Raw genomic sequence first — 27,270 nt, 5'->3', positions numbered from 1 at the left:
ACTTGGGGACAGTATGCAGGAATGTAGTAAAAGGTCTTTGCAATCATAAACTAACAAACTAACACGATTTTAGTGTAATCTTGAAACCCAAACTGGGTAAGGGCACTAGAAGAAAAGTAGGGGCCAACCTCACTTAACTTAGATGCTAAAGTCCTAAGTGAAATTGTAGCTGATTGAATTCTATAGTGCATACAAAAAGCATTCAGTATTAGAAACACCGTGTTAAAGGTTATTCTGTAGAAAAATATAAGACGATCAATTGAAGTAGCACAAGAAGTCAATAAAATTTGATACGTGTTATGATTTAAAAAAAAAAAAACCTTAACAAACTATAAACAGAGCGGACTTATGTAGGCTGGTCAAAGTGATATCTTCTAAAAACCTATGACATCAAATTTAATTGAACTTAAAAAGCATTCTCATTTAAGTCGTGAACAAGACAGGAAGTGGACTTGAGCCCTGGGAAGCCTGATAAAAGTCAAAGGAAAATTTCTCTAAAGAGGCCGTCATCTTGGAATCCCCAGGAGGCCCCAGCCAGGCCCCGTAGTGCTGGAACGAGCCACCATATGCGAGAAGTTGCACATATAAACAGCACAGCGTCAGACAATAGGATTAGCTAGAGACTATAAGATGTTTTGAACGATTAGTGTCATAAAATAAGGAACCAAATTAATACTAAAGAAAGAATAAGAAACTTTATAAAATAAAAACTCTCCAAAAAAAAAAAAAGAGAGAGAGATTTTAAAAACAAATAAATAGAACTTACTAAAATGAAAAGTATAGTCATGGAAGTAAAAAACTTCGAAGGTGAATTATAGCTGCAGAGGGAATTAATGAATAGAAAGACCTGAGGATACTGCAGAGAAAGCAAGAGAGAAGGAGAGGGAGAAGGAGAACGAGAAGAAGAAGAAGAAGAAAAAAAAATATGAAAGATTGAAACATAGAGGATTATAATACAACGTTATTCACAAGCGCCAAAAGGTAGAAGCAGCCCAATGGCCACCGACGGAAGAAGGGGTAAAACAAAATGTGGTATATTTGTACAGCAGAATGTCACTCAGCCTTAACAGGAAACTCTGACACTTGCTAAACCATGGATGCACCTTGAGGACATTATGCTAAGAGAGATAACCTAGTCCCAAAAGGACAAATCTTGTATGATTCCACTCACACGAGTCTAGAAGTAGTCAAACTCACAGAGACAGAGACAGAAAGTCAAATGGCGGTTGCCAGGGGCTGGGGGAGGGCGGAGAGGGAGTTAGCGTTTAATGGGGGTACAGTGTCAATTTCACAAGATGAAAAGTTAAAGAAATGGATGATGGTGATGGCTGCCCAACAATGTAAATGTACTTAATGCCAATAACCTGTACATTTAAAAAATGGTTAAAATGAGACATTTCATGTTATGTATATTTTACCACAGTTTTTTAAAAATAATTTTTTAAAGAAGTCAGTAGTGCAACGATAACAAGGTCAAGCCTTTGAATTCTAGAAGAAAGAATATAGAAAATGGAGAAGAGATATCTGGAGAAATGATGGCTGAAATTTTTCCATAACGGGTGACAAAGACATGAAATCTCAGACAAGAAACCCCAGGGTCAATAAATTAGCTCTTGCTTGCTCATGAAGGGGAAGATTCAACAGTGTAAGTTTTCCTCAAATTGTAAACTCAAAGCCATGCCAAGCAGAATCTTTTTTTCAGGGATTTTAAGAAACCGATTTAAAAGTTTACACAGAAGAATAAAGGAATATGAGTAACTCAGACAAATTTAAGAATGATCAACTTTTCACATGGAAAAAAAATTAGCTCTCTCTCTCATCACCCACCATATACAAAATAAAATTCCAGATCTATCTGGGAAAAACGAAACGGTAAAATTATTTTTTAAATCATCAAATGTTATCCTTAACGAGTCCAGGAAGGGAAGGCTGTCTTAAGACACAAAAAAGCAAAAACCATAAATTTGACCACTTGAACAATGAAAGATTTTGTATAAAAAGATACTACTATATGTACGATTAAAAAATAAAGCAACAGATTGAGAAGGTATTTCTCCACTATAACGGAGTGCAGTGTGCCGGTGACTTGCACGTGGTCGGAAGTGGAATTTCCTCCCAGCTGTGTAATCTTGGATTAAGCTATAGCATCTGTGCCTTGTTTCCCAGGTTTTGAAAAGAGGATGGGGCTCAAGGATTAGAGGAATTAATAACCCTAAAAGCACTCAGGATAGAGCCTGGCACACAGGAACCCACAAACCAATTTTAGTTGCTTTTGTTGTTTAAGGAACGCCTACGAATTTTTAAGAAAACCAAAACCAACTGAATAGTATTTATCATATTCCACAGCAGACAGTTGAACAAGCAACTGTTGGCTCCATCTGTGGACCAAACCACAAGTCTTGCACGCAAGAAGAAGCGTCCTGCAGATCTGACCGTGACTCCACTGACGACCTGCTCCCTGGAGGGCCCACAGGGAAAACTAGGAGTTCAATGCTAACCTCCTAAGAAGACCTGAGAATCTTAGATCCAGACCAGAGGTTGTGTGTTTCTGTTCTCAGACTCTTTTTGAAAAATACTGGAGAGGAAACAAGATCTGGGTTCTGGCCTTACCTAGACTCCTGAGCTAACTAAATCTGTGTCTGAGGATGGGGACTCGACCCCGCCCAGACTCTCTGTGCTCCTTGGGGAAGGTTGAGAGAGGAACTCTTAGACGCTCTTTGTAACGAGGCTGTCTCTCACGTCCCAGGAATTGACCTGGGAGCAGGGTGTCTTAAGGATCTCTTTTGGAATTGAATACAAAATTTCCAACACTTGTAGAGTTAGGAGCAAAGATATAAGCTCTGCTCTTGGCATTTGCTATTTGACTCTCAGGAGAGTCGCCCTGGGACCACACAGTTTCAATGCCTGAGTATCTCTGCCATTTCAGAATTTTACAGGAATTTAAATCGGGATAAATTTTGCATATTACTTGGTCTAGACATAAAAGAACAAAAAAGATAGTTTATGCTCGTCGAGGAAGCAGAGTTCAAGAACACTGTGCTACGATCTATGTTGGGACCTCTTGGCCATGCCATCTGGTGCTTGACTCTTATAAAGGCAAAAAAAAAAATTTAAAAAAAGAACTTTTTTTGATAAACAAACAAAAAACCAAAAAAACAAAAATGAAGACAAAACACAAAACCTTCAAGGCAAAATTGCTGAGACGGAGAGAGCGAGTTCTGATCTCTGAGGCGGCTCTGGTCTTCCTGTGTCCACCCCAGAGCCTTGGGACCCGCCACCCCCACTTCCGGCCCTAACATCTTGCCTAAATCCCCAGATACTTGGTCAATGTCTGGTCTCTTTAAAGTCACATCAGAAAACAGAAATCATCACAGCGGTTACTGCCTACTTCTACGATGGGGATTTCAGCGTTAGGCCTAGGTTTTAAAGTCCGATGGTGGTCTCCGAGTTTCGCGGAACTGAAAATTCACCTTCCCTTACCTGCCCAGTTTATTCACCAAGATGCCGACCATGAGGGATCCGATAAAGCCTCCGAAGGGGAACATGGACACAGAAAGAGACCACAGCAGTGTCAAGGAAAAGTCGCTCAGGTAAGTACTGGTTCTATCGTAGTAGGTCTCATTATAGAATTCTTTCATGATCTGGAAAACAAAGCAGAACAGAACACCAGAGTAATGTGACCTGGTTTTGCAGAAAGAGCAACAGAAGTTGTTGGGCCAACACGAGGATCACCTGGGCCCAGAGATACCGACGTTATTAAGTCGGGGAAAGGGAGTAAGGACAGAGTTGTATTCACAGCAGTTAGCGGGAGGCACGCTGGGGAGGGACCACCCAGATCTTTCTAACACCGGGAGGAATGACTCCGCTCTCCCAGTCTGTTGGGTGATCCCTGCTCCTCCAGGCTCCTCCATAGATTGCGAGGCTGCAGAAGATCAGAGGCCAGCCCACGGGGTGTCCAGCCAGGCCTGGGGGACCTGGTTCATCCCCATGGTCCTGCGCCTGCCAGTGCCCTTGGGCCTGCGCTGTGTCTCATGGGTGTTTCCCTGTCCCTTCGCTTGAGGGCCTATCGTGTGCCCTCCGTGTGTGCACAGTCCCACCCTGGCGGCCATATCCAGGCCCGGGCTGACCCAAACCCACCTCCCCGTTTCCTGGGGGCTGCATCTCACTCACCACAGTGACTTACCTCGGCAGGGGAGTTAACGACAGCCACGTTGTACCCATACTGGAAGGAAGACCCAAAGGCGGCTATCAGCGTTGCCAGGGCAAGCACAAGTGTCAGCTTCTGTGGGATGAGGAATCATGGCTTAGGCCAGGGAGCAGCCAGGGTCTCCCACTTACTCCAAAGTCTTGTAGAAAGGATGGGATAGAACCTGAAGGTCTGTAGTCTGTCTGCCACTCACTGTCCTGAAACCCGCCCGCTTCCCCCAACCACAGAGCTTATGGCCAGGTCATTCTCTGTGATGGGGGCTGTCCTGTATGCATCGTAGGAACAGCCCTTCACCATCTGGGACAACCCAAATGTCTCCAGACATCGCTAAATGTCTCCCGAGGTGGATGGGACATCGGCCCCAGCTGAGAACCACGGAGTCAGAGAGACCGTCCGCTACTCCGGCACTCCGCCTGAAGTCTGAATGGCCTTGTGACATGCAGGCAGCAAATGTGCTCAAGCATCGCCTTAAACACAAACTGCTCTAAAAATCAAAGAGGAAAAAAGGTGAAAATTTTTAATTATTTAGGGCCACGAATTAATTTCCGTTCACCCCTCGACTTTTGCTGTGGTCGGCAGAAGGCACAGTGAGAAACTAATTAAGTATAGATTTCTGGGGACTCAAAAACACACACATTTCTATGGTAACACCCCCTTTGGACACAAGAAAAAACCGAAAATTCATTTAAAACGATCTTTCATGACGGGGGAATTCATTAGCAAAGTAATGAAAAGTGGGAGAAAAATACAAGTAAAACGAGCTTTGCTCTTAGTCTCTATAGATCTCAGTTTGGATCCGCCCACTGCCACTTTCTGCTTAATTGCCATGATCTTCAGAGTTACCGCAAGGATGGATTATGAAAGCGTCCAGCTGCGGAGCGAGCCCGCTGACGAGGGTGGGCCTGAGTGTGACTCTCCGACCCGCGGCTCGAGCATCTTCATTCACTACGCCCTGCCACAGGGGAACGTGCCCCTCCAGTGGCAAGCCGAGGTGCCCCTGTGTTCCCCCGGGCAGCGTCCCATCTCATCTAAAGAAGACCTCTCTAGAGAAATAAGCGAGGAGCAGGAGAAACAGCAGTCACGTGGCCATGGGGCCCCTGAGCAGACCTGCGAGGAGGCCTGGCCAAGAGCAAAGCCACAAGCAAAGCCACAAGCGAGACTGCACCTCCTGCTCCCTCCACCAAACGAATCAACTGGTTGATTGGACAGGGGGTTTCTGGTAAGGAAGAGAAGAACCTCGGGCAAGGCAGCCTGTCTGGGAGCAGTGGGCTCTCAGTCCTCAGCGATCAGCATCCACTGGGGTGGGCAGGGGACAAAGTGGGTAGGGGGGTGGGCAATGTGCCCAGGAGGGAAAACGGGTTCCAAGGCTGCTGCTACATGGCCCTGTATTTTCTAAAGGCAGGGGGTGTGCAAGTCGGCACACGTCCAACACCCCGCACCCCACCTAAGATACTTAGCTCGCCTCTCCCCACCCCAAAGTGCTCCTGATTCCAGCCAGCCAGCCAGCCAGCCAGCCAGCCAACGTAGTGAGTTCCCACTGCGAGCCAGGCATTGTTCTAGGTCCTGGGGCCACAGTGCGGATCAGAAAGCAAAGATCCCTCCCCTAGCGCTGTACTAAAGCTTGATTTTGTGGAAGCAAAAAAGAAAAGAAGCGAAGGAGAACAAGAAATAAGAAAGTGTTGATAAAAATGTCCTCGTTTCTATTTCTCTTCCCAGTAAATGATTAACTATAAATGCATCAGGCTTCATTCATACTGCCAGCAACTCCTGACCACTCGCTCTCTGCTTTGATGGGTCCTAAGGTTTGAAGTCCTCTCTAGAGCTCAGCTGGAGAGCTGGCTGGCGCCCCAGGCGCTCGTGGCCCAGACTGGGGGGGGGTCGGGTACCTCCAGGCACCATGAACAGACAGCTCCCTGACCGCTTTTGTGAGATCCCAGAGAAAATGGTCAGTTTAGACCACAGGCTGCGGAGCCTCTGGCACAGAGCACACGATTCGGCTCCTATGTCTTAGTTTCCTCCTGGACCCCAAGCCACCGGCACATTCTAGGGACCCCCTAGGAATCAGGGCTAACCCTTTGTGGAAATAGCAAAGATATTCCGAGTAGGTTCTCACTGACCTTGCTGGTCCAAATGTCTTCATTCCTTAGGGAAATATTTATTGACAACTGACTATGTTCTAGGTATCGCATTAGTCTGGTGAGCAAAAACAGTTGCCCTTAAGAAGATTATGGTCCAAAGGGGGAGACGGGCATTCTAAAGATTATATAATAATTTGATAATTAAACTATAACTATAGTAAGTTCTACAAAGAAAAACTGCAGAAGTGGTTAAAAATGGAAGTCGGGAAAGTGACTGACAGAGAATGGGGACTTAGGTAAGGGACGTGGGTGTGTCAGGGGCAAGAACGCCAGCTTTGAGGACCATCGAGGAAGTAAAATCAAAGGACTTGGTACCCCATGAGGAAGATGCGAGTCAAAACCACAATGAGATACCACTTCTCGCTACCAAGATGGTTAAAATCAATAAGACACATAATAATAAGTGTTGGCAAAGACGTGGAGAAAATGGGAACTTTCTCGCACTGCTGGTGAGAACGTGAAATGGTGCAGCCACTCTGGGGAGTCTGGTAGTTTCTCACGAAGGTAAACACGGAGTAACCACGTGACCCAGCGATTCCACTCCTAGGTCTATACCCAAGAGAAATGAAAACACGTTCACACAAATTTGGACACGAATGTCCATAGCAGCACTATTCATAATAGCCAAAAAGTGACAACAACCCAAATGTCCATCAACCGATGAATAGAAACACAAAACACGCTCTATCCATACAACGGAATATTATTTAGCCGTGAGAAGGGATGAAGCACTGACATGTGTCACAATGCGGATGAACCTTGAAAACATGCTCAGTGAAAGAAGCCAGTCACAGAAGGCCACCTGTTGCCCGATTACATCCCCGTGAACTGTCCAGCACAGGCAAATCCACGGACACACAGAATAAATTAGTGGTTGCCTAGGGAAAAAAAGAGGAGGAAATAGGGGGGAATGCGGCGTGACTGGAAGTGGGTGCAGTTTCTTTCGGGGGGTGATAAAAATGTTCTAAAGTTGATCGTGGTGGTGGTCGCACAATTCTGTGAATATATATTGAATTGCATACTTTAAATGAATTATAAGTTATAGTCTCAGTAAGTGCACTGTATAGAAAACGGCATGCGAAAAAGCCAGGGCGTGAGCTTTTTGCTTTTCCATTTTCCTTCCTCCCTCCCTTCCTTCCTTCCTTCTTTCCCTCCCTTCCCTTCCTTTCTTCTTTTTTTTTTTTTTGATTTGGTATTGAGAGAGAGAAAGAGGCCAACGAGGACATCGAGGTCTCCTACTAACTTTAAAATGACAAGTGGCCCAGTGGCCTAGAGGCATAAATGGGAGGGGGCTCTCCTCAGAGGCCAAAGGCGGCTGTGGTCCTGAGCTGTGCTTTCGGGAGAAACAAGAAACCCCACGCCTCATGCCCGTGGTAAACTGGCTTCCTGTTTCCCATAATGCTGAAAACATTGAGACTTCAGTGAAATAACCATCTTCGGAGCTGGCGATCTGACAGGATGTGATTCAGGACACTGGGAAGGGAGCCCCACCCAAACCATCTCCCTTAGGAATCCGTCTCCGCATGCCATTTCCAGCATCAGAGAGACATCCTCCGTGTAAGACTTTCCTCGTCGGGAATATCCAGCCAGAATGTAAATATCCTTGGAAACGTGAGTTCTTATGAATTATCAACACTTTAAGTCACTTTATCACACTACGGAACCCAGATGCTGAGGTCTACGCGGAAGGGGAGAGAGGAGAGAGAAACATCTCAGAGCTGGGTGCTCTGTGTCATCCCTGGGGGTGGGGGCGGGGGCGGGGCGGGGTGCCCTGGCCCTCCTGCTGCTGGCTGTGTGGCATTGGGCCAATTACTGAACTCCCTGTGTCTCAGTTCCTTCCCCAGCAAAATGCAGACGATGACACTGCCCTTCTCACAGGATCGATGTGAAGAATAAATGAGTTCATACATATAAAACGCTTACAGCCGGGTTTGCTGTCATTATCAATTATTAACAATGAAGACCCGGAGGGAAAGTTACTTGCTCAGCAACACTGAACTAGCTGATGGCAGGGACGGCCGCAAAAAAAGTATGTGTTTTCATTTTCCAAGGCTCTCTTTTTCCTAACGCATTTTATTTTTTTTCTTTCGGGCCAAGAGTCCTCTTTCCTGGCAAAAAGTCCTTGGCGCACATCAGTCAGATTCTTTTCTCCTTACATATGAGGACTCCAAAGGCCAGTGAGGCCAGAGTCACACAACCACCAGGGGACAGAGAATCCGCGGGCCGCAGCAGCCCCTGGGAGCACAGCCCCACTTCCTGCAGCCTTCACCAGCCCTTCCACTTTTCCTTGGCTCCCAAATCCTCCCTCAGCTTCGATTAATGATTTGCAGACTCTTACAAGTAGTCGCCAGTGGAATAGTTTTGTTTTGATGTCTCCCAGGACGCCCAACATGTCCAACACGCCCAACACGCCCAGCACGTACCCACAGGGGCAGGGTCTGCCCTCAGGAGGCAGGAAGGGGGAGCCTGGCTCTCCCTGGGCACTGTAAGTTCCTTTCCCACAGAACCAAGGGGGCGGGTAGCTGTGGTCAGCTGCGTGTGACCATTTTAATCATTTCCTTTCAAAATGTATTGCTCATTTTCAGGCACCACCACGTAGGGCACGTCCATGCTTCTGAAGCCACACCTGGGGAGTCACAGCTAGTCAGTGCATTCCTTTTTGGAGAGGAGGCACAGACCAGATCAGAGCCTCCCCTGACCCCCCCAAAACCCCTACGTTTACCTCCCAGTCTCTTTTCTATAAAATAGAGGGAATGACACTTGACTTGTCTAACACTTCTTTAGTTGTGCAAGTCAAACAAGATAGTCCAGGGGAAGGAACTTAGAAATCTCTAAACCAGCGGTCCCCAACCTTTTTGGCACCCGGGACCGGTGCTCCTGTGAGAATCTAATGCCTGAGGATCTGAGGAGGGGCTGAGGTGGGGATGCTGGAGCTGGGGAGCGGCTGCAGACACAGATGAAGCTTCGCTCTTTCACCCGCCGCTCACCTCCTGCTGTGCGGCCCCGGTTCCTCACAGGCCCTGGACCTGGTCCCCGGGCGCTGGGGACCCCTGCTCTAACGCAGTGATTCTCCTTGAGGCGGGAGTACTACTGGCGGCTACTGAGGACAGACCAGGGATGCTGCTAAACATCCTACGACACGCAGCCCGGACCCCCACTGCCCTGCCCTAAAGGTTGCTCGAAAAGCAAGAACATTTATGAGGAATTCGCTAGGTGCCACGTAATTCACATGCATCATCTCATTTAATTGTTCCAGCAGCACTATCAGATGGTATGGTTATTATACCCATTTCACAGGTATTCTACCAAAACGCAGGCACAGAGCAGTTAAATGATTTGCCCAAACTCGCTCTTAATCTCTGAGCTACAGAGCATGTTCCCAACCTGCCTATGGCAAGGGTCTCACGACCATGACTGAATAAATAATAATTTACCCAAATATGTACTTCTTCCCCCATAAATATAAGCAGATGCTGTTGCGATGAATAAAACACAAATTTCTGGAAAGTGTTAATAAATTCACATCATCTTTCTGTCTCTACACATTTTCCTCAATCAAGAGATTCTAAAAGGAGAATGGCAGGTTCAGAAAAATCTTTCGTTACTAAAAAAAAAGGGCGTCTCATCATCTGAAAGACAGGGAATCTCTGTTGCAGATTTAAATTACATTCAAATCTTGCACCACCTTTTCTGAGTCTAACTACTTTTCATACTAGCTTTGCTATGTTCCTTGCTGAAAAGGTTAATTAAAATACTCTGAAACCAAAATCAAAACAAATCAAAAAACATCTTACAAGCAACGTCTAAGGATTTCGTTGCCGGTCTTTGGAAACCCTTCACCTCAATCTCTTTCTTTCTTTTTTTCTTTTTTACGCCTACAGCACCTGGTCTTCCTAGGTGGTCTCCCATCCAAGTACTAACCAGGCCCGGCCCTGCTTAGCTTCCGAGATCAGACGGGATCAGGCCTGTTCAGGGTAGCATGGCCGTAGACTCAGTCTCTTTCGATGAAGGAAATTGGATCAGTTTAACCCTTTGAGTCTCTTCGATTTGGTAACAGGTATTTTTAAAGGCTGGTCCTGTAGGATGATTCCCAAAGAATCTCTAAATCTAAATGTCTCTGAATGTCTCCTCTCTCCAGTCCCCGTAAAAGCCCAGCCGCCGGGAGAACTCCGAGGGGCGGGTGACAGAGCTCCCAAGAACGACCCCCCCCCCCCCGCCCACCCCCCACCCCCCGCCTCAGCAATGCTGCACGGGCGGGCGCTGGCTGGGGGCTGCTCCATGCCCCCTCCCTGGGCAGCACTTACCCCTTCCCTCTTGACCGGACCCTGTTGCTCCATCTTTGCTCTGGAAAGATGTGCTGCTCACGTCCTTTCAGCCAAAATAACACATGCACTGGATGGAGAGAGAAGACATCCCCACTGCACTTTGGCCGTGCCAAGTAACAACCAATCGCATTTTTACAGCCAGTCTAAGGCAGAATAACCCTTTCAGGCACCCAGAGGTCTGTCATTTTCACTTCTTCTTTTAAATTAGATGTCTAGGGTTTAGCTCACAAGCGGGCACCTCCCTCGGACTGCAGGCACAGCGCCTTTCTGGTGGGGACAGTCTGTGACATTTTCTTGTTGCGAAAGCTCCCACTGGTCAGGCTTGTGGTGAGTGACTAGAAGAGTTATTTCTGTCACAGACACATGGAAAGCAACAGCTGCCACCGACCCTACATCACACCAGGCAACAGGGGGGCAAGAGATAGGGTCACCAGAGGCTTCTAAGAAGTCATCCTTGCCAGGAAACCTATAGCCGAGTCTCTACTGGAGAGTCAGCTCTTGCCCAAATGACTGCACACCGCTTTCTTGGAGCGTTTCTTATCGTCCTTTTTAAGGAACTCCGAGTGGCCCCCGGGTGCTATTTTCCGTGTAATTACCACTATTGCAAAAACGGTAAATATTTCAAATCCTTTTATCTGCCGGGCAAGGAGAGCGAGTCGTGGCCGCTGGTCTGGCTGTTCCACGCATGGCCACGCGACTGCCAGACTCCTGTGCCGGGCACGTGTCCCGCTGCCACGGGGCGCAGAAGGTCAAGTGGCCGAAGCCCAGAACAAAGTCCCACGAGGTCTACAGACTTTCATCCTTACAGGACACGGTCCTTGTTTTATTTGCCAAGGCATGACTCCAGCGACTTCGGCCATTTCTTCCCCCTCCTTCACCTTCAAGTAAACATGTACCTGGGGATGCACTGGGTGGCGGGCGCTGTTCCTGGCCTCAGCCACGAACCCGGGGAGTGTGCCGAGCTAGGCTCCACTGTGTGGGAGGCTGTGAGGAGGGTGCCAGGGGCGTGGCCCGTGTGTGTGTGTGTGTGTGTGTGTGTGTGTGTTGGGGGGCGTCCCCATTCACAAGGGGAGACCGACTGACTATTCTCTCTCACCGACTTTTTTCCTTCAGGGTCACAGCCCGATTACCAGCATTTCCAACTAAAGTTGGCAAGACCAGATGTCTCCAATTATGTCAGAGTTATGAAAAATGCTCCGAAGAAAATGCACTTCGGTCGGAGAGAAAAAAATCTGCTGGGCAGGGAAGGGTACACGTTGTGCAAACGAAAGGAAATGTCGAAAGTTTGCAAAAGTCAGGCGCGGGGGGGATCAGAGGACCCGCTTTGTCGCCTGCGTGCGTTCGGGCCAGCGGGGACCTGAAAGCGGGTTCGCCACGGTGGAGGCGACAGCCCACCCGGCCTCGACGTCCCCGGCCGGAGCGGGCGGGGGTGGGGGGGGAGGGGACGCTGGCCCAGGCCCACCCGCGGCTGTCCGGGGCGCTGAGGGCCGCAGTACCTGGCTCCTGCCCTGCCCGTCCCGGGACATCGCAGGCATAGCCGTGTCGTGCCGTGTCGTCACCAACGCCTGGGCCGCGGAGGGACCTCGGCGCGAGGAGGGGGCGGCGGGGACGCAGCCATGCCCGCCCCCCACCCGTCCCCGGCCGCCCCCGGCCGCCCCCGGCCGCCCCCCGGCCGCCGAGGCCTGTGTCCCCGCCCGCTCGGGGCCTGTCCGCGCCTGCGTCCTCTTTCTGGCTCAGGACCCTCGACCCCGCGGTGGGCGGGCGGAGCGGCCACCAGCCCCCCCGTCCGGGGCCGCCGTGAGGCCTGGCCCAGCCCCGTGGGCTGCGAGGGACCGGGGCTCAGACTGGGGAACGGCCCGCGGGTCGGAGGGGCGTGGGGCGGGCTGTCCCCATTGCGGGTCTTCCCAGGCCCCTGCCTCGGCGGCCTGCCATGTGCGACCCGCCATGTGCGACCCGCCATGTGCGACCCGCCATGTGCGACCCGCCATGTGCGACCCGGGCTCTCCCACTGTGAGTGGTTCTTTTGCTTTTCCGAAGTTTCATTTATTTACCTCCCACGGGAGCGTGGGGCTGGCGTCCTGCTGCCGGGCCTGGCCCTCCCCACCCTGCCCTGTCTCTCTGTCCAGCCGGCTCCGGGAGGGAGCCTGCCAACGGAAGCCTATTTTTGCCTTAGGGTTTTAAATGACAATGATAAACAACAGGGATCAGCCCGGGAACTTTTCGTGTAATCGCAGATAGCGGGCGCTGGGGCTGTCACATGTTGAATATTTCCAAGAAACCGATTTCTGTTTTGCAAGGACTTCTGACCGGGAGACAGTGAATCACTTTGAAAGTGGCAGGGCCCCGTGGCACTCTCTCCTCCACCTTCCACACAGTTTGAGTCATCGCAGAGAAATCCGAGCAGGATTTTACCATCGAAGGAGAACAGATCCAAAGCGAATTTCCCCTTTTCTCAGAGGGCCTCGTTTTAGGCCTGCCGAGACTCCTCGCTCGCCAAGGATTCTGACAGGAGGGTTTGGGTCCCAGACCTTCATTCGTAAATCATTACCACTATTTATTAACATTCGTGACATTATACAATGTAAGTACGTTAGTTCTTACGATTTTAGAGGACTTATCAGAAATCCAGAAACAGTCGTCATTCTGGGATGTGAGATCACAGACGATTTTGTTCCTAGCATGTATTTACATCTGTGTTTTCTGAGCCTTCCTGCCGTATGACAAGGGGGTACAACAGAGAGAAAAAATTACAATTTTGGGCCTCACGCAGCTTAGTCTCTAGGTGAGGAAACAGAATTTAGTCAAATAAACACATAGATGAATTTAGAACGATAGAAGGGCTCTAAAGATGGGGGTTGGGAGCTCCCCTAAAATAGCGAGCTTGAGCTAAGATGGGAAGGAAGAGAGAAAAGAGCTTGTGCAGGCAAAGGGGCCTGGGGATGGGGTGGTGGGGAGCCTTGAGACGGGGAGGCGGGACACGCCAAGGCCCCTGTGGTAGAGGGGTGTCATGCCGTCAAGAGCTTGCAAGTCAGTGTGGCTCAGCAGCACATAACAGAGAGGGAGGGAGGCTGGGGAGGGAGGCTGGGGAGGTGGGCGGGGCTGGGCCACGTGGCGCGCTTGTCGGCCATGTTTAAGGAGCTTGATTTTTGTTCTAGCAGCAGAGAGAAGGCACTAAGAGTTCTGGAGAGTGATCAGCTTTGTGTTTTTAAAAATTCGCTCTGCCTGGAGGGGACAAGAGACCCGTGGATTAGGGGGAAAGGAAAGGGAGTAGGTATTTCTTTGCCACACAGCAGATGAAAGATGATGGTGACCTAGACCAGCATGTGAAGAGATTAGAGAAGTAAATACACTTGAGAGATATTTAGGTTGTAAAACTGATGAACTTGGTAATGGACAGGATGAGGAGAGAGGACATAAGAGAATTTCTATATTACCGTTGGAATAAAACAAAAAAAAATATGATCTTTTTGAAAATGAAGCTTTTCGGAATTAAAAAAAAAATTTTTTTTGTAGGGAAGTTTAACCAGGTCATAAAATGTTGAATTAGCACCACATAGCAGGCTGCAAATCCCTGGCCTGTTCTAAAGCAGACGGCGATACCAAAACTCCAGGTTACTGCTGGTCTCACCTCTACTAGGAATGTTTAGGGATTTTGAAGTTTTGCCAGGGCCTCTGTCATAGACTTCTGTGGCTCCCCCGACCCATCCTCAGATTCGTTTACTCAGTCCCTCTTTATCAGGAGCAGAATTCGGGCAGGACCTACAGCTGCCCGAAATAAAGACTACGCCTCCCTATTGCCCTTGAGTTGGCACGGACAAATGACACGTCTCCGTCTCCTGCAGCATAGGCAAAGGTGTCCTGCGACAGCTTCCAGGAGCCTTGGTCTCTTCTTTGTCCCTTCTTCCATTCTGCTCCTTGGAATGTGGGTGCCACCAGCTTGGACCGTGAGGCTGAGGCCTCATGGGACAGGGCAACAGGATGGAAGGAGCTTGGGTCCCCCGCCCTGCGGAATTCTGGCACCTGGCCACCTGCCCGGACTTAACATGAAATACTCCCCCATTTCATTTTCTGTCACTTGCAGCTGAACCTAATTCTCATTGATGTAACCATCAAATTTTGCCCGAGAGTCTGTTAGGACGGAGAACAGGAAGGAACTCTAACCCTTGAAGAATCTATGAACACGTTTTCATATACCACGTCGGATTTTAAATTTTGATCAAACAGCTCTCCATTGGAGGTGAACTGCCTAGACCCATGTCTTAAAGGAGAAAGCGTGAATCCTTGACCCGATGGGCAGGTATCAGTGGAGGTTTCCAGCAGAATGCATTTGCTTTTGTTTACGTTCTGATTGAAAAGTTGCACGGGATCCGAGTGGTCTGCCCCAACCTTATTTTTCCCTTAAGCTCTGTTATTTTTAAGTGCCGCATGGTAGAATATGGGGTGCTTTAGGAACATATGTATCACATTAGAGCAGAAACGCCTGCATGTACCTTGGAAGGCACAAAATGAAGCTGCTAGCAAGGTGTGGTGTGTCTGCGAATTGCTGGATTGGAGGGAGGGAGGAAACGGAGCTCCAGGTCATCCCCATGCCAGGGTTAGATAAGGAAGCTGTGATTAACAGGTCCTGGCAGGGATCCAACTACAGCCCTCCCTGGGGAGGTGGCGGGTGGGGTGGGGAGGCATCCAGCTGGTTACAGGAGACTTCCCAAGTCCAATCCCAGTGCCCAAGCAGGCCAACCACACCCCACCAGGCCTGACACCTGACTGTCAGAACCCAAGTGTTCATGCCATGTGGGTAGAAGGAGGATGGAGAAAAAGTGGCTGACCCAAGTTAACCTTCTTGCTTCATAGGCCAATTCTGTGCTCTGCCACTCCGGAATCCAGCCCAAGATTCTGTCACATGCCCCTGAAGCAGGGAGGCTGCTGAACATACTCTGACACACCTGGTAAGTAAACTTGAGAAACACTGCAAGGTTCTTACGCTTTCTTACCAAGAGCAGAATTTGACCTTGCTTATCAGAATAAGCGGCATGTCTGTACAAAAGGGCATGTCTCTCGGGAATCATGGACAAAGAGCATGAAAGCCAGGGCTTTGTGAGGCTCCTCAGGGACCCCAGTGGCTTCTCTTGGTTACACATTACTCTGGGTAGACAACTCTCTTCTTTTTTTGACTGTGGTAAAAAACACATAACGAAATTGACCATTTTTAAGTGAACAGTTCAGCGCCGTTGAGAATATTCACGTCGTGCAATCGATGCCCAGAACGTTCTCATCTTGCAGAACTAAGGCTCTGTACCCATCAAACAACCACCTGGCAATCTCCATTCTGCTTTTTATTTCTATGAATTCGACCTAGGGAATGCGGAATCTGCCTTTTTATGACTGACATTTCACTTAGCATCCACGTTGTAGGCAAGGACATGGAGAGATTGGAAGGGACCCTTGTGCTTTTCCGGTGGCAGTGTGGAACGGTGCAGCTGCTGTGGAAAACGCGTTTGTTTCCTCGAAAAGTTAGCCACAAAATTACTATATGACCCAGCAATTCTACGCCGGGACATATACCCCGAAGAATTAAAACAGGCAAACGAACACATGGGTGCGTATATTCAGAGTAGCACTAGTCACAATAGCCAGAAGGTGGAAAGAGCCCACACGTCCATCAGCAGATGAACGGATAAACAAATCGTGACATATGCACACGATGGATTCTGCAGCTATTAAAAGGATAAAGTACTGATACCTGCTACACCATCCTCCAAAGCATTATGCTAAGTGAAAGAAGCTAGGCATACAAAGGTCGCGGCGTATGATTCTATCTATGGAGAAATCCAGAACAGAGACAGAAAGCACATCGGTGGTTCACTGGCCGGGGCGGGGTGCGGGGTACCGGTGGGGTGGGGAGGGAGAGGGACTGCTTAATGAGTATAGGTTCTCCTTTAGAGGTGACACAAATGTTTTGGAACTAGATGGAGTTGGTGGTTATATAACATGGTGAATGTACTAAATGCCACTGAACTGTGTACTTTGAAAAGGTAATGTTATCTATGTGACTCTCACCTTAATAAAAGAAAGGAAATCAACACCGAAATACTCTGAAACGCCACGCAGCTGCACGTCTGCTTCTGACTCGGCGTTTCGTGACCTCGTGTTAATAGTGTTAAAAGGTTAAGTTTCCAAAACAGGTAAAAATTATACCTTCTGTACAAATAAAAAAAAAAAAAACGACGAGCGTGTTAAAGATTTTATTTAACTCGTTATCAAGGGGTCCAAGGCAGATGTTATAACTGATTCAAAAGCCAATCCGAAGAGCAGACACATCTGTAGCCCGGGGGGTTGACGCGAGTTTACAAACGGATCTGAACTGGCTTCATGGGTGGGAGTGAAGTCAACTGAACCTCCCCAGACAGAGTTTGCTAGTATGTCAATAGACAAATATTTCTGCATTAGCATCAGTCTATAATTTACAGAACTGGAAACTCAGAGGCAGTGTGAGGGCCGAGCCCTGGACAACCGGAAGTGTGCTGTAAGCCACGTGCAGTTTCCACGCCTTTCCCTACCTTTGTTTGAAATCGGCCTCAGAGGGAGCATCGCAGATGTCAGCAAAGGCTAGACACCAACGCCCCCCTTCTTCCCTCCCCCCACCATCCGGCCACTGTGGAACATTTGCTGCGCCCCCACGGCATCTAGCACACTGGGATTTCCAACCTGGGATTCTGAGGAGCCCCCTACCAGGGGCTCTGCAGGGGCTGCCCAGACCCGAGCACCAACCCATTCTCTTAAAATCCCCGGAACTGGAGTTCCTCCAGGCCTCGGGTCTGGGACCTTGTTAGAAATGCAGATTCTCGGGCCCCACCCCTGCATTTTAACCAGGAGCCCAGGTGCTTCCAGCTCTCCCAAGGTCTGAGCAGCTCTGCTCTTTGCTTTTTCCGAATGCGGCATCGAGGACTCCTCCCAGGGCACCCAGCCGGGCAGGCAGACTCACCCCCCGCCGGGCACGTCCTCAGGCCTCTCCTCCCAGCTCACGCGGGAGCTGGTTGGCTAACCTCAGAAAGCACTCAGCACTCGCCTCTCACCATCTGCTTCTCCCCTGCAGTGGTGGGGTGAGAGGCAGGGAGAGGGAGAGACAAATGCTGGCTGCAGGGAGGTCTTCTCTGCTGGTACGTGAGGAGCTCCCCCTGCCGTGGGGCCAGGCAGATCCACGTATTCATTGTCCAGGAGAAGCAAAGCTCCAGGGAGGATTAGAGGAAGGGAGAATCTGCTTGCACATCTGGCATTATGGTCAGGAGACATCCCCAATATGCTTGCTAAACAGAGACTGCCCAACGAGAATTAAAATTCTTCCTTCCGGGGGCCACCCAGGACTGTCTGCTGAGGCTGGGCCTGGGGCCACTGGAAACAGAGGGGTGGAACCAGCTCTGTGGGGTGGGGCAGGGAGCTGAATCTTCAGTGTCACTTAGATCAAGAAAAGCGAACTGATAATACTGGCTGCTGGGGTTTATAGAACTGTGTTGTACTAAGCATCTGGTCTCATATCAGTCTCATTATCCCCATTTTAGATAAAACCAAGGCTAAGAGAGCTCACAATTATTTGCCCAGGGTGATATAAAGGGCGGAGCCTCATTGCCCACGAACCCGGTTCTTGGGCTTAACTGTTTCTCCTGATCTCTTTCCTCCGACAAGCCTGTCTGCCACATGCGGCTTGATAAAGACATGGTTGCCTTCAGCAACATCCCTTTACTCTTCTTGGGAGATTCTGGCCCAGAAAGATATAAGCGTCAAGTAACTTTATTGTTCACACTGAGAACGTCTCGGAAACACTTGTAAACCAAACTTAATTTCAGACTGTAATAAAAAATAAAAAAGCATTTATCTGAGCAAAAAGAGCTACAACCCAGGAGACACTGACTCAGGTAGCACCTCGATCTGTGTTGCTCTGAGACGAAGGGGAAGCCGTCTTTTACAGAGAAAGTTCTCGCCCTAGTTCCAAATTTATGGAAATGAGGCTTCCAAAGTGTGCAGTTCTGATTGGTTGATATAGCTGCAAATGAAGATATAATGCAGATAGTTTTGACTGGATGAGGCAGGTCTCTCGGTCCATTGGTCAGAAGATTAGAACAGGGCTTCCTGCATCGGACAACATAAATGAGCAGGGCATGGTGCGAGAAGCCGAAAGTTCAGGCTGTGGTTCTTCCCTGGTGTATAGGGTACGTGAGAAGCCCCGTTAGCAAATGGCCACAAGACTCGTTTATAAAATTCGGGCCCTTGGTTGACCATGGGGAGTCCATCTCAGCGGATAAATACCTTCTCCAGTTCGTACACTCAACAGCTCTTTACTAGAAAGCATCGAGTGACATTTCACACTCAAAACTCTTTGATCTGTGAAAAAAGAGATCAAAATTCAACAGAGTAAATGTGAAAATCAAATTGGCTTTATTAAGCGATTCATGAATAGAGCAGCATCTAGCAACTAGAAGGGCACTCCAAAGGTTGCACAAAATGGAAGGTTTTTTTACAGGAAGTAGAGTGAGGGTAAGGGCGCTATTGATAACAGAAAAAGGATTATTTTGGGGCCAGGACGTCATGGCGGAAGGGAACAGGAAGGGTTTTAATCATTTAGGTTACCTCTTCTTTCTTTGGGGTAGGGAGAGGGCCCACGTGACATGACTTTACTGGTGCTGGACCAGAAAATTCCAGACTAATTGATTAAGATTATGTTTCTGGGAGAGGCTGAAACTGCAATTAGATCAGTTTTAAGTTTACAACAAAACTGAGGGCAAGATACAGGGATTTCCCATGTACCCCCTGCCCTGCCCCACGCAGAGCCTCTGCCGTCATCAACATCCCCCAGAAGAGTGGTGCATTTGCTACCTAGGACGAAGCCACACTGACACATCCGTTAAACAAAACAATTTCCGCGGCCGAAAGCTTTTCTGAAAGAAAGGGTTTACTGAGCCACATGCCAGCCAGGAAAAGACCGGGTCCCAGAACGCGCGCTCTACACCGCCAGCAGCCCGGCTAGATGGAGAAGGCAGACATGTCCTCTGTCCTGGAGCTGACAGGCTCTTCCATACATTATGTTTTGGGGAAGAAAGATGTAAGAATTTACAGTGGCTACAAATAAGGGGGGTGGGAAAAAGTAGAGGGGGGCAGTTCTATGATAGGTCTGTAAATCTGTAAGGAAGAAATATTTACTACTTTTGATTGGTTACAGACAGTAGTCCTAAAAGTTCACAAATATGCAGAATGCAGTGGCGCCTCGTGATTGGCTAACAGGTGCCTGGAGGCTGAATCAAAGCTTCAACATCCATTCAGGAATGACAGGGGCCTTTCGTTAGCTGGCCCACAGCCATTAACCGGCCAACCACTCTTTATCTCTTTTGCTGCTCTAATTTGGAACAGCTCAGGATTTTTCTGTTGTTAATCATCATCACCCAGATGGTTACATTAGGGTTCACCCTTGGTGTCGGACGTTCTCTGGGTTTGGACAAATGTGCATTGACAAGTAGCCATCGTTATAGTATCATACAAAATGGTTTCATTGCCCTAAAAATCCCCTATACTCTAACCCCTGGCAACCACTGATCTTTTTACCGTGTCCATAGATAGTTTTGCCTTTTCCAGAACGTCATGTAGTTGGAACCGTAAAGCATATAGTGTTTTCGGGTTGGCCTTCACTTAGTCATATGCATTTAAGGTTCCTCCATGTCTTTTCATGGGTTGATAGTTCATTTCTGTTGTCTGGATGGACCACAGTTTATTCATCCATTCATCTACTCAAGGACAGCTGGACTGCTTCTAAGTTTTGGCAATTATGAATAAAGCTGCAATAAACATCCATGTGCAGGTTTTTGTGTGGACATAGTTTTCAAGTTTAGGTAAATATCAAGCAGTGTGCTCGCTGGATCGAAGAGTAAGAGCATATTTAGTTTTGTAAGAAACGGTCAAACCATCTTCCAAAGCGGCAGGACCACTGTGCATCCCCGCCAGCAAAGGGTGGATCCTGCTGCTCCATGTCCTCACCAGCATTCGGTATCTCATTGTTGTTTTAACTCATAGAGCATTTTTTTTCCTGTTTTATTCAGAAATAATTGACATCTATCACTGCGTAAGTTTAAGGTGTGTAGGATGATGGTTCGATTTACATATATTGTGAAATAATTACCACAAAAGGGTTAGTGAACATTCATCATCTCACATACATACACCGATGTGTCTTTTGCCAAAATTTCCTTCCAGTCTGTGGCTTGTGTTCTCCCTCTCTTGATAATGTATTTTTTAACTTCAGAATATCCAGAAAGTGGAACAAATAAACAAGCAGCACTTTTGGGGAGCAAAGTTCCCAAGATGTAGCAGTTAAAGAAACAGCTGGGAGGCGGGGCCCCAGGGGCTGCACACAAAGCCAGGCGGCCGGCTCCATGGGCTGATTTTGGAAGGCTGCTCTCCTCAGATGACAGCCCTCGTGTCCCAGCTGTCCCTGCCCACTGGGAAGCCTGCAGCCAACATCGCGGTGGGTCATGGCGCTTTATGATCAGAGGATGCAGGAAGGACGTCAGGGTCAATGCCTGAGTGCCGAGTGCCGAGTGCGTGAGTGTCACACTCGTGAGAGTTTAGCCCTGTGCTATGGGTCCTGGGAACCAGGACTAGGACCTGTGGATCCTCATGTGGGACAGGGCTGGGAATCTGTATTCTAAAGCCCCCAGACTCGGGAGAAGCTATACCACCAGGGCGGCCACTTAACTAGACCACATCTGCCCACAGAGGCGGCTCCGGAGAGGCCCCCACAGCACAGGACAGTCTAAGCCACCTCGCCGCACCTCCCCGCATCACAGACGATACATTTATCGAACGCGCAAGAAGAAAAATTATTCTTTTATTTAATTTAAAATAGCAGGACTTCGGCCCTAACCTAGATGGTCAGGGTTTTCGTGACAGTTTTGCACATGCAAGAAAACCTCACGCTATGTTATTGTGCCGCCACGGGACGTTTGTAAAAACGATTTCTTTTCTAGTTGTGGACATATGAGATGCTCTGTTTGCACCCTCGGCCAGAGCCAAATATTAATCTCTATTAAAAAACAAAAACAAACAAACAAGAACAATTCAGAAGCACAAAGAGGCAGAAGTACCTGGTAAACCTGATTAAAACAGCAGGGGCCAGAGAGGGCTCTGAGCTGAGAACACACTGGAATGAGCCCCGTAGCACCTGCCTGGGCTGAGGTTGCACAGAGGGATGAGTGTGAGTAAACATTAGCAGCACGGACACGGGAGGACGTGTGAGAGGGACACGCCACTGTCCTGCTCTGATCGGAAGCAAGAGCCCCTCCTGGGCCTGCAGGATGTGACTCCGCCCCACCCCCGCTGGATGGATCTAAGAGGCAATGTTGCTGTTTTCTTTCCAGGCTGGGCCCTGGCCTTAGGTCCTGGCACTGGGACAAGCCCCTCTTCCGACCACTCGGTTTCCACCCCTGGCAATAACACATTCACCCAGCTGCAGGAGCGGGCTGGGCTGCAGAGGAGGCCACGAGATGAAAATCCTCGAGTGTGACCGTGGGGAGGTTCTTACAAAGCAGACAGACGGCACAGCACTGGCCTCCAACAAGCGGAATGAGACTGAGCGAGCCCTGGGCACACGGAGAGGCTGTCCTCTGGGCCCCTGGCGCCCTCTGCCGGCCTTTCCTGGCTCCGGCCTGTCACGGGGAACTCAGGTCTGGCCCAGAGGCCACGCCCAGCCGGCCGTCTGAGCCAAGGACTCCAGGGCAGGCCTTTTTCCAGCATCATTCCTCTGTGGCCCATATTCAACCTCAGCTGTGAATTGTTTGCTTTTTTGAAGCTTCCTGAATGTCTGCTCCACTCTAGCGGCTCACGCGAGGGTCTTGACCAGCTAAGTGCCCGTGACCTGCTGAATCATCTCTAGGGGAACCCATAAGTCCCCTCACACAGGCCACTTCTGACAGGAGGCTGCCGTACCGACACGTGGTTTTCTGTAGGGCAGCCCAGAGCTTTCTTTGACTCCTGAGGGGATGTTCACCTCTCATTTACTTTCATAAAGAAAACTTCCTTTTTTTTAAATAAAGGAAACCAAAAATGAGCGTTTTGGACCTAGTTCTGTAGATGACTTCTCTTTCTGGATTCTTTTAAAACAGGACCTGCAGTCTGGTGTGGCCTTGGTTTAATCCAGAACCTTCTCACAGGCTTGCAAAAGCGTTTCGGGTTTGCAGAGTTCTCGTGGAGCCCGAGGCAGGGCCACCTGCTGGGTCCAGGTGTCCTTTTCCTGTCCGAGGCTCCCACAGTGACCGTTACATGTCCCACTCCTAGCCAATGGCTTCTGTGGCTTCACAGAGAAACTGTTTCCTGAGGTAAGAGGAACATGTCGGTGGGAGGGCCACAGAAGACAGATACAGATGCTTATTTGAAATCCTTTTTCTCTTAAATGCAAGTAATCACCCAGTGACACCTGTGTCACATCCCTCAACCAACTGCCACACCTTCACCTTCAGAGAGGACTCAGTACTTGGACCATTCGCGAACCCTCTGGTCACCTTTCCTATAAAAACTACACTACAAAGTGAATAAGCCAGACCCGCTCCCAACTCACCCGTTTCAGTCTTCACAGGAATGGACCTGAGACAGCGGGGCGTCTGTAGGGAGTCCCTACAGTGGCCTCCTCTTGTCCTTGTCCCAGCCCTTATACTGGGGGAGGGAAGCTGGGTGTGAAGTGACTGATAGAGACAGGAGTCTGGATTCTGGCCTGTGCTCGAAACCCAAACTCAATCTACTCCAAGGGCTGGCGACCCATAGCGAGGCCTGGGGAGGTCCCAGGAGACCGGCCGCCCCGAGCAGCTGTGTCGGGCTGTGCTGGTGGCGGTCCCCAGGAAACCCTGAGGCAACCTTCAACCTGGTTAAGGTAACTGACTCTTCTGTTGACCAGCAAAGGTCTCCAGGAAGAGCCAGGCTGTGTGGGGAACCTCACCATCCCTACAAACCAGGAATCTGCTCCATGATATCTAGGTGGGGGGGGTGCCTCTCTTGTACCCCCCATTTTATTTAGGATGGGTACACAGCAGACCTATCTCTTCATGCTTTTCCCACAGGTATGGGTCCCTTAAATTGTAAACAGTGCTGTGTGGTCAAGAGGCCAATGACCACTGGACCACAGGGCAACCTGGCAGTGATCGCGTACTGCAGGTCTCCCCGAATCCCACTGTCGGCCCTCACGCAGACAGACACTCCGAGCGCAGCAGGACGCGGGTGCAGACGTGCAGTGTGAGGGTCTAGGAGGTAGAGCAGCTGAGGGGGTGCGGCCGCCCCCGCCGGGCTCGAGAGCTTCACCGGCAGATGGCTTTCGGTGCTCGGACGTCTCTCCTACTCCCTGTGGCCACCTGTCCAAGGGAGGCCGCACCCACGCACAGAACGAGGAAGGGCAGCGCTCAGGTGCTTGGCAGTTCGTGGGGGGTCCAGCCAGGTCCCTGAGAGTCCCCTGTCGTGGAGGGTGGGGCAGCCCTGGGCGGCCAGCCGGCCGGGCTCTCGGCAGCCGGCTGGGGCGGGCAGCAGCAGCACAGCGAGAGGAGCCGCGTGCGGACCACACGGGTGCAGAGCACGAACATGATGCAGTTGGCGCCTCCCTGAAACGTGTTCCCGATCCCCTGCGCGGAGCAGAGAGAGGAGGCGTGAGTGCCAGGGCGCGAGGTGGCTCCAAGCGCTGCGGGCCCCAGAACCTTGTCCTCCGCCCCTCGGGGCTAGTCTGCGATGACCCTGATGCCGGGGCCTTTGGCAGAGCTCTGGGCAGGTCCTCACCTGCAGACCAGTCAGCTCCCTTGGGGCTACTCGCAGGAGCTGGACAGCGCCTCGACACCCCTGGCCAGCCACACTGCCCTTCCGCTCTCTCTCCAAGGCTCCCTGCCTCGGGCAGGAAGGGAGACGGCAGGGAGCCCAGGCCCTGCCCGCCTGGCGCTGGCTGGTGCATCGGGACATGGCCACGCTGCCGGGAAGCCATCTGGGGCCGGGGGGGCGGGGCGGGGAGGGCAGGGCTACTCACGTGCAGAATGACCAGCACCGGTGTCTGCACCGCTGGGGAGCCGCAGAGGGTCAGGACAAACCGCACGGTGCTCCAGACCCGGAGGCAGATGAAGATGAGCGGGATGAGGACCAGCTTCTTATCCACCATGGAGCTGTGGTGCTGAAGCCGGTGCGCCTCGGAGAGGATGGGCCGGTACTCGGAGAGCGCCTCGTGCTGCGCGGGGACCACCAGAGCAGACTGAGCGGGTGTGGCCGCCCGCGCCCCGCCCACGGGGCCGCCCCCAACACCGCCCAGGGCTGCCCGCCCCGCCCCCACCGCCCGCCGGCCGACCTCCTTCCCGGGCACCCAGCCGCGCGAGCAGGAAGCGGGGAGGCGTGCGCGGCCTCCTGCCCGGCTCCCACCTCCAGCCCAGGTCCTTCTCCTGAACTTGCATCCACTGCCTGTGCCACAGCGCCACATGGATGTCCAAGACACAGCTGAACGCGCGGCGCTCGACCGCGGCCCCCGAGCGCACTGTGCGCTCCCCACCGCGGCTCACGGACATCTGGGCGTAGTCTTCAATCCCTCTTTTTGCTACAGCTGACATCCCCTCCGCGGGCAAGTGCTGTGGGCTCTACCTTCCAGGGACCCAGAATCTGGATGTTCTGTCCTCCGCCATCGCCACCAGCGTGGTCCAAGCACCCTCCCAGCTTCTCCGGAGAGCTGCGACTGCCCCTTGCCTGCTCTCCCGTCACCCTTGCCATCCGATGCCCTCCCCACCACCGTTTTGTCCTCAGCACGGTCCCTGGAAAACCCGTCAGATGGAGCCAGTCTTCCACCCAAAGCCCTTGGCGGTGCCGCATTTCACACATTCCTTACCATGTCCCCCGCCCCGGGCGAGCTCTGGCCTCATCCCTACTGCTTCTAGCCACACAGGTCTTCTTATTTGTCCCCAGATGTGCCAGGCACACCCCACCGAAGGGCTTTGCACAAGCTGTTCCCTCCTGCAGAATGCGTTTCCCCACCCATCGACATGGCCCACCCCTCACCTCCTCTGGTCTGTGCCCCAGTGTGCCTTCTGGACAAGGCCTACCCTGACGACCCCACCCAGCCGCGAAGGCATCTCCCGCTCACTCTGTCCCCAGAGCCAGCTCTTTGCCTCGGTCTGTGTTTTCACAGCTCTTATCATCCTCCTCCCCAGACATCATTCTCCCCTGCTTATCCAGCGCACTGTTTATGGTCACCCGCCCCCTCCAGGCTCCACCCGCAGGAGGGGCTCACAGGAGGGGCTCCGCCCCAATCCCCCCACCCCCAGCCCCGAAAGAAGAGCGGGCAGCACCAGCTCCGGCTTCCCTGCCCCCAAGGAATGCCTTCAGTGAGAGGAAGGGGGAGGAGGTTCCACTTCTAGATGGAGACTGAATTTGTAAAAATAGACAAAACGGCTCCTAACAAAAATGCATTTTTGAGCCCGGTCCTGTGTCGGGGACATGGAAGGCCAACGTGAGGGGAGGAGATGCGCACCCTGGCATCTCTGGGCACCCGAGCTGCTGTGACTCACCTGCTCAGGGCACCTGCCTCCTCCCCTGGGGCCTTCGGCAGCAGCTCCTTCCTTCCAGAATGGGTGCGGCTGCGTACCAGCCAGGGCCGCTGGTCTGAACCTCTCCAGAGCAAAGCCTGCTCCAGCCCCTTGATTTTTAGCTCTCCTCCCTGCTAGAGGCAGGGAACGACTCGCGCACCATCGCCTCCCGCCCGCTGTTCTTCCATTTTTCTGGAAACGCTTTGGGAGCGGAGGACCCTTTCTCACACACAGGGCCAGGCCCCGCCTGCTCAAAACAGACACAGACGGGCTGCCCCAGGGAGGGGTCCTGGGCAGAGCCGATAGAGCTCTGGGAGTCCTCATCTGAGGGCCTGGAACCCTCCTAGGGCAGTGGAAATGAAGAGGGAGTGAGAAGGGCACCCCCGCCCAGGCAGGACGCCAACTCAAAGGCCACAAGAAGACAGAGGATTTCAGAGCAGCTGGTAAGGCTGGCTGGGGTCAATCCAGCTGAGCCAGAAGGGGCGGCAGGGAGGGTGAGAGTCAGTTCAGTTTCCGAGTAAAGAGAGAACCGGAACTCTTGACTCAGATGGGAGTATAGGGTCGGGGTCAGGTGTCACCGACAGCCACAAGGAACACCCTACAAACTCGGAAATGGCTGCTGAGCCAACTGTCTGCCTGGGAAGATGGGGACACGCTGTGCTGCAATTTCAGCCTTGAAAACTCGGGGTGCTGCCCCAGTGACCCAGCAGGGTGAGCACGGAAGTCTGTTTCTGGGGTTTCTTGCGACCCTGTCTTGCCGCTCCGGCTGCTTGCCCCATCACGGCTACTTGCACTTCCGCCTCTCAAGGGACGGCAGGGCCCGCCTCTGAGTTCTCATGAGCAACGCCCACCACCAACAGCACTTTTGCGTATAGTAGATGCTCAGGAAAAATGTGCTGAGTGAACCGCTGAGCAGACCACCAGATGGGTTAGCCCGAGGCTCTTTTGGGCAGCAGTTTGCTTGTGGCTAGGAGGACACCCACACTTTACATCTGCAGAACCAGTAGTTAAGGACAAGGGACAACTGG

The 27,270-nt window shown here is 51.0% G+C and overlaps 1 protein-coding gene, 2 long non-coding RNA genes and 1 other non-coding gene across 15 annotated transcripts in view; 2 read left to right on the top strand and 2 right to left on the bottom strand.

Annotated features, from left to right (window-relative positions):
- LOC120585681 (solute carrier family 2, facilitated glucose transporter member 5) overlaps positions 1–27,270 on the bottom strand; it is a 48,734-nt gene that overhangs the window by 9,773 nt on the left and 11,691 nt on the right. For 3 of the 12 annotated variants that reach the window (XM_039841995.1, XM_039841991.1, XM_039841992.1), the window contains 3 exons: positions 24,706–24,900; positions 4,184–4,282; positions 3,481–3,641 (listed from right to left, as the gene is read on the bottom strand). In XM_039841995.1, the coding sequence (XP_039697929.1) occupies positions 3,481–3,641; positions 4,184–4,282; positions 24,706–24,834 (389 nt within the window). In that variant the 5' untranslated portion in view covers positions 24,835–24,900. Of the gene's footprint in view, positions 1–3,480; positions 3,642–4,183; positions 4,283–5,050; positions 5,072–10,649; positions 11,192–12,721; positions 12,741–18,441; positions 24,314–24,705; positions 24,901–25,088; positions 25,245–25,304; positions 25,447–25,545; positions 25,877–27,270 lie in introns of those variants that run through there. The other 9 variants (XM_039841993.1, XM_039841999.1, XM_039841996.1 and 6 more) reach the window with 8 other exon arrangements.
- Positions 7,553–10,211, top strand: LOC120585689 (uncharacterized). The gene is made up of 4 exons (XR_005648480.1): positions 7,553–7,956; positions 8,178–8,374; positions 8,726–8,830; positions 8,931–10,211. It is a non-coding gene; the product is annotated as an uncharacterized LOC120585689 (long non-coding RNA).
- On the bottom strand, positions 10,218–10,336 carry LOC120585976 (5S ribosomal RNA). Its single transcript, XR_005648582.1, has one exon. It is a non-coding gene; the product is annotated as a 5S ribosomal RNA (ribosomal RNA).
- LOC120585690 (uncharacterized) lies at positions 12,808–16,555 on the top strand. The gene is made up of 3 exons (XR_005648481.1): positions 12,808–13,251; positions 14,752–14,967; positions 15,522–16,555. It is a non-coding gene; the product is annotated as an uncharacterized LOC120585690 (long non-coding RNA).

Source organism: Pteropus medius, unplaced genomic scaffold, assembly GCF_902729225.1.
Source record: "Pteropus medius unplaced genomic scaffold, Ma_sr-lr_union100, whole genome shotgun sequence".
In the NCBI taxonomy this organism is placed as follows: domain Eukaryota; kingdom Metazoa; phylum Chordata; class Mammalia; order Chiroptera; family Pteropodidae; genus Pteropus; species Pteropus medius.
This window is presented reverse-complemented; position numbering and strand designations above follow the sequence as displayed.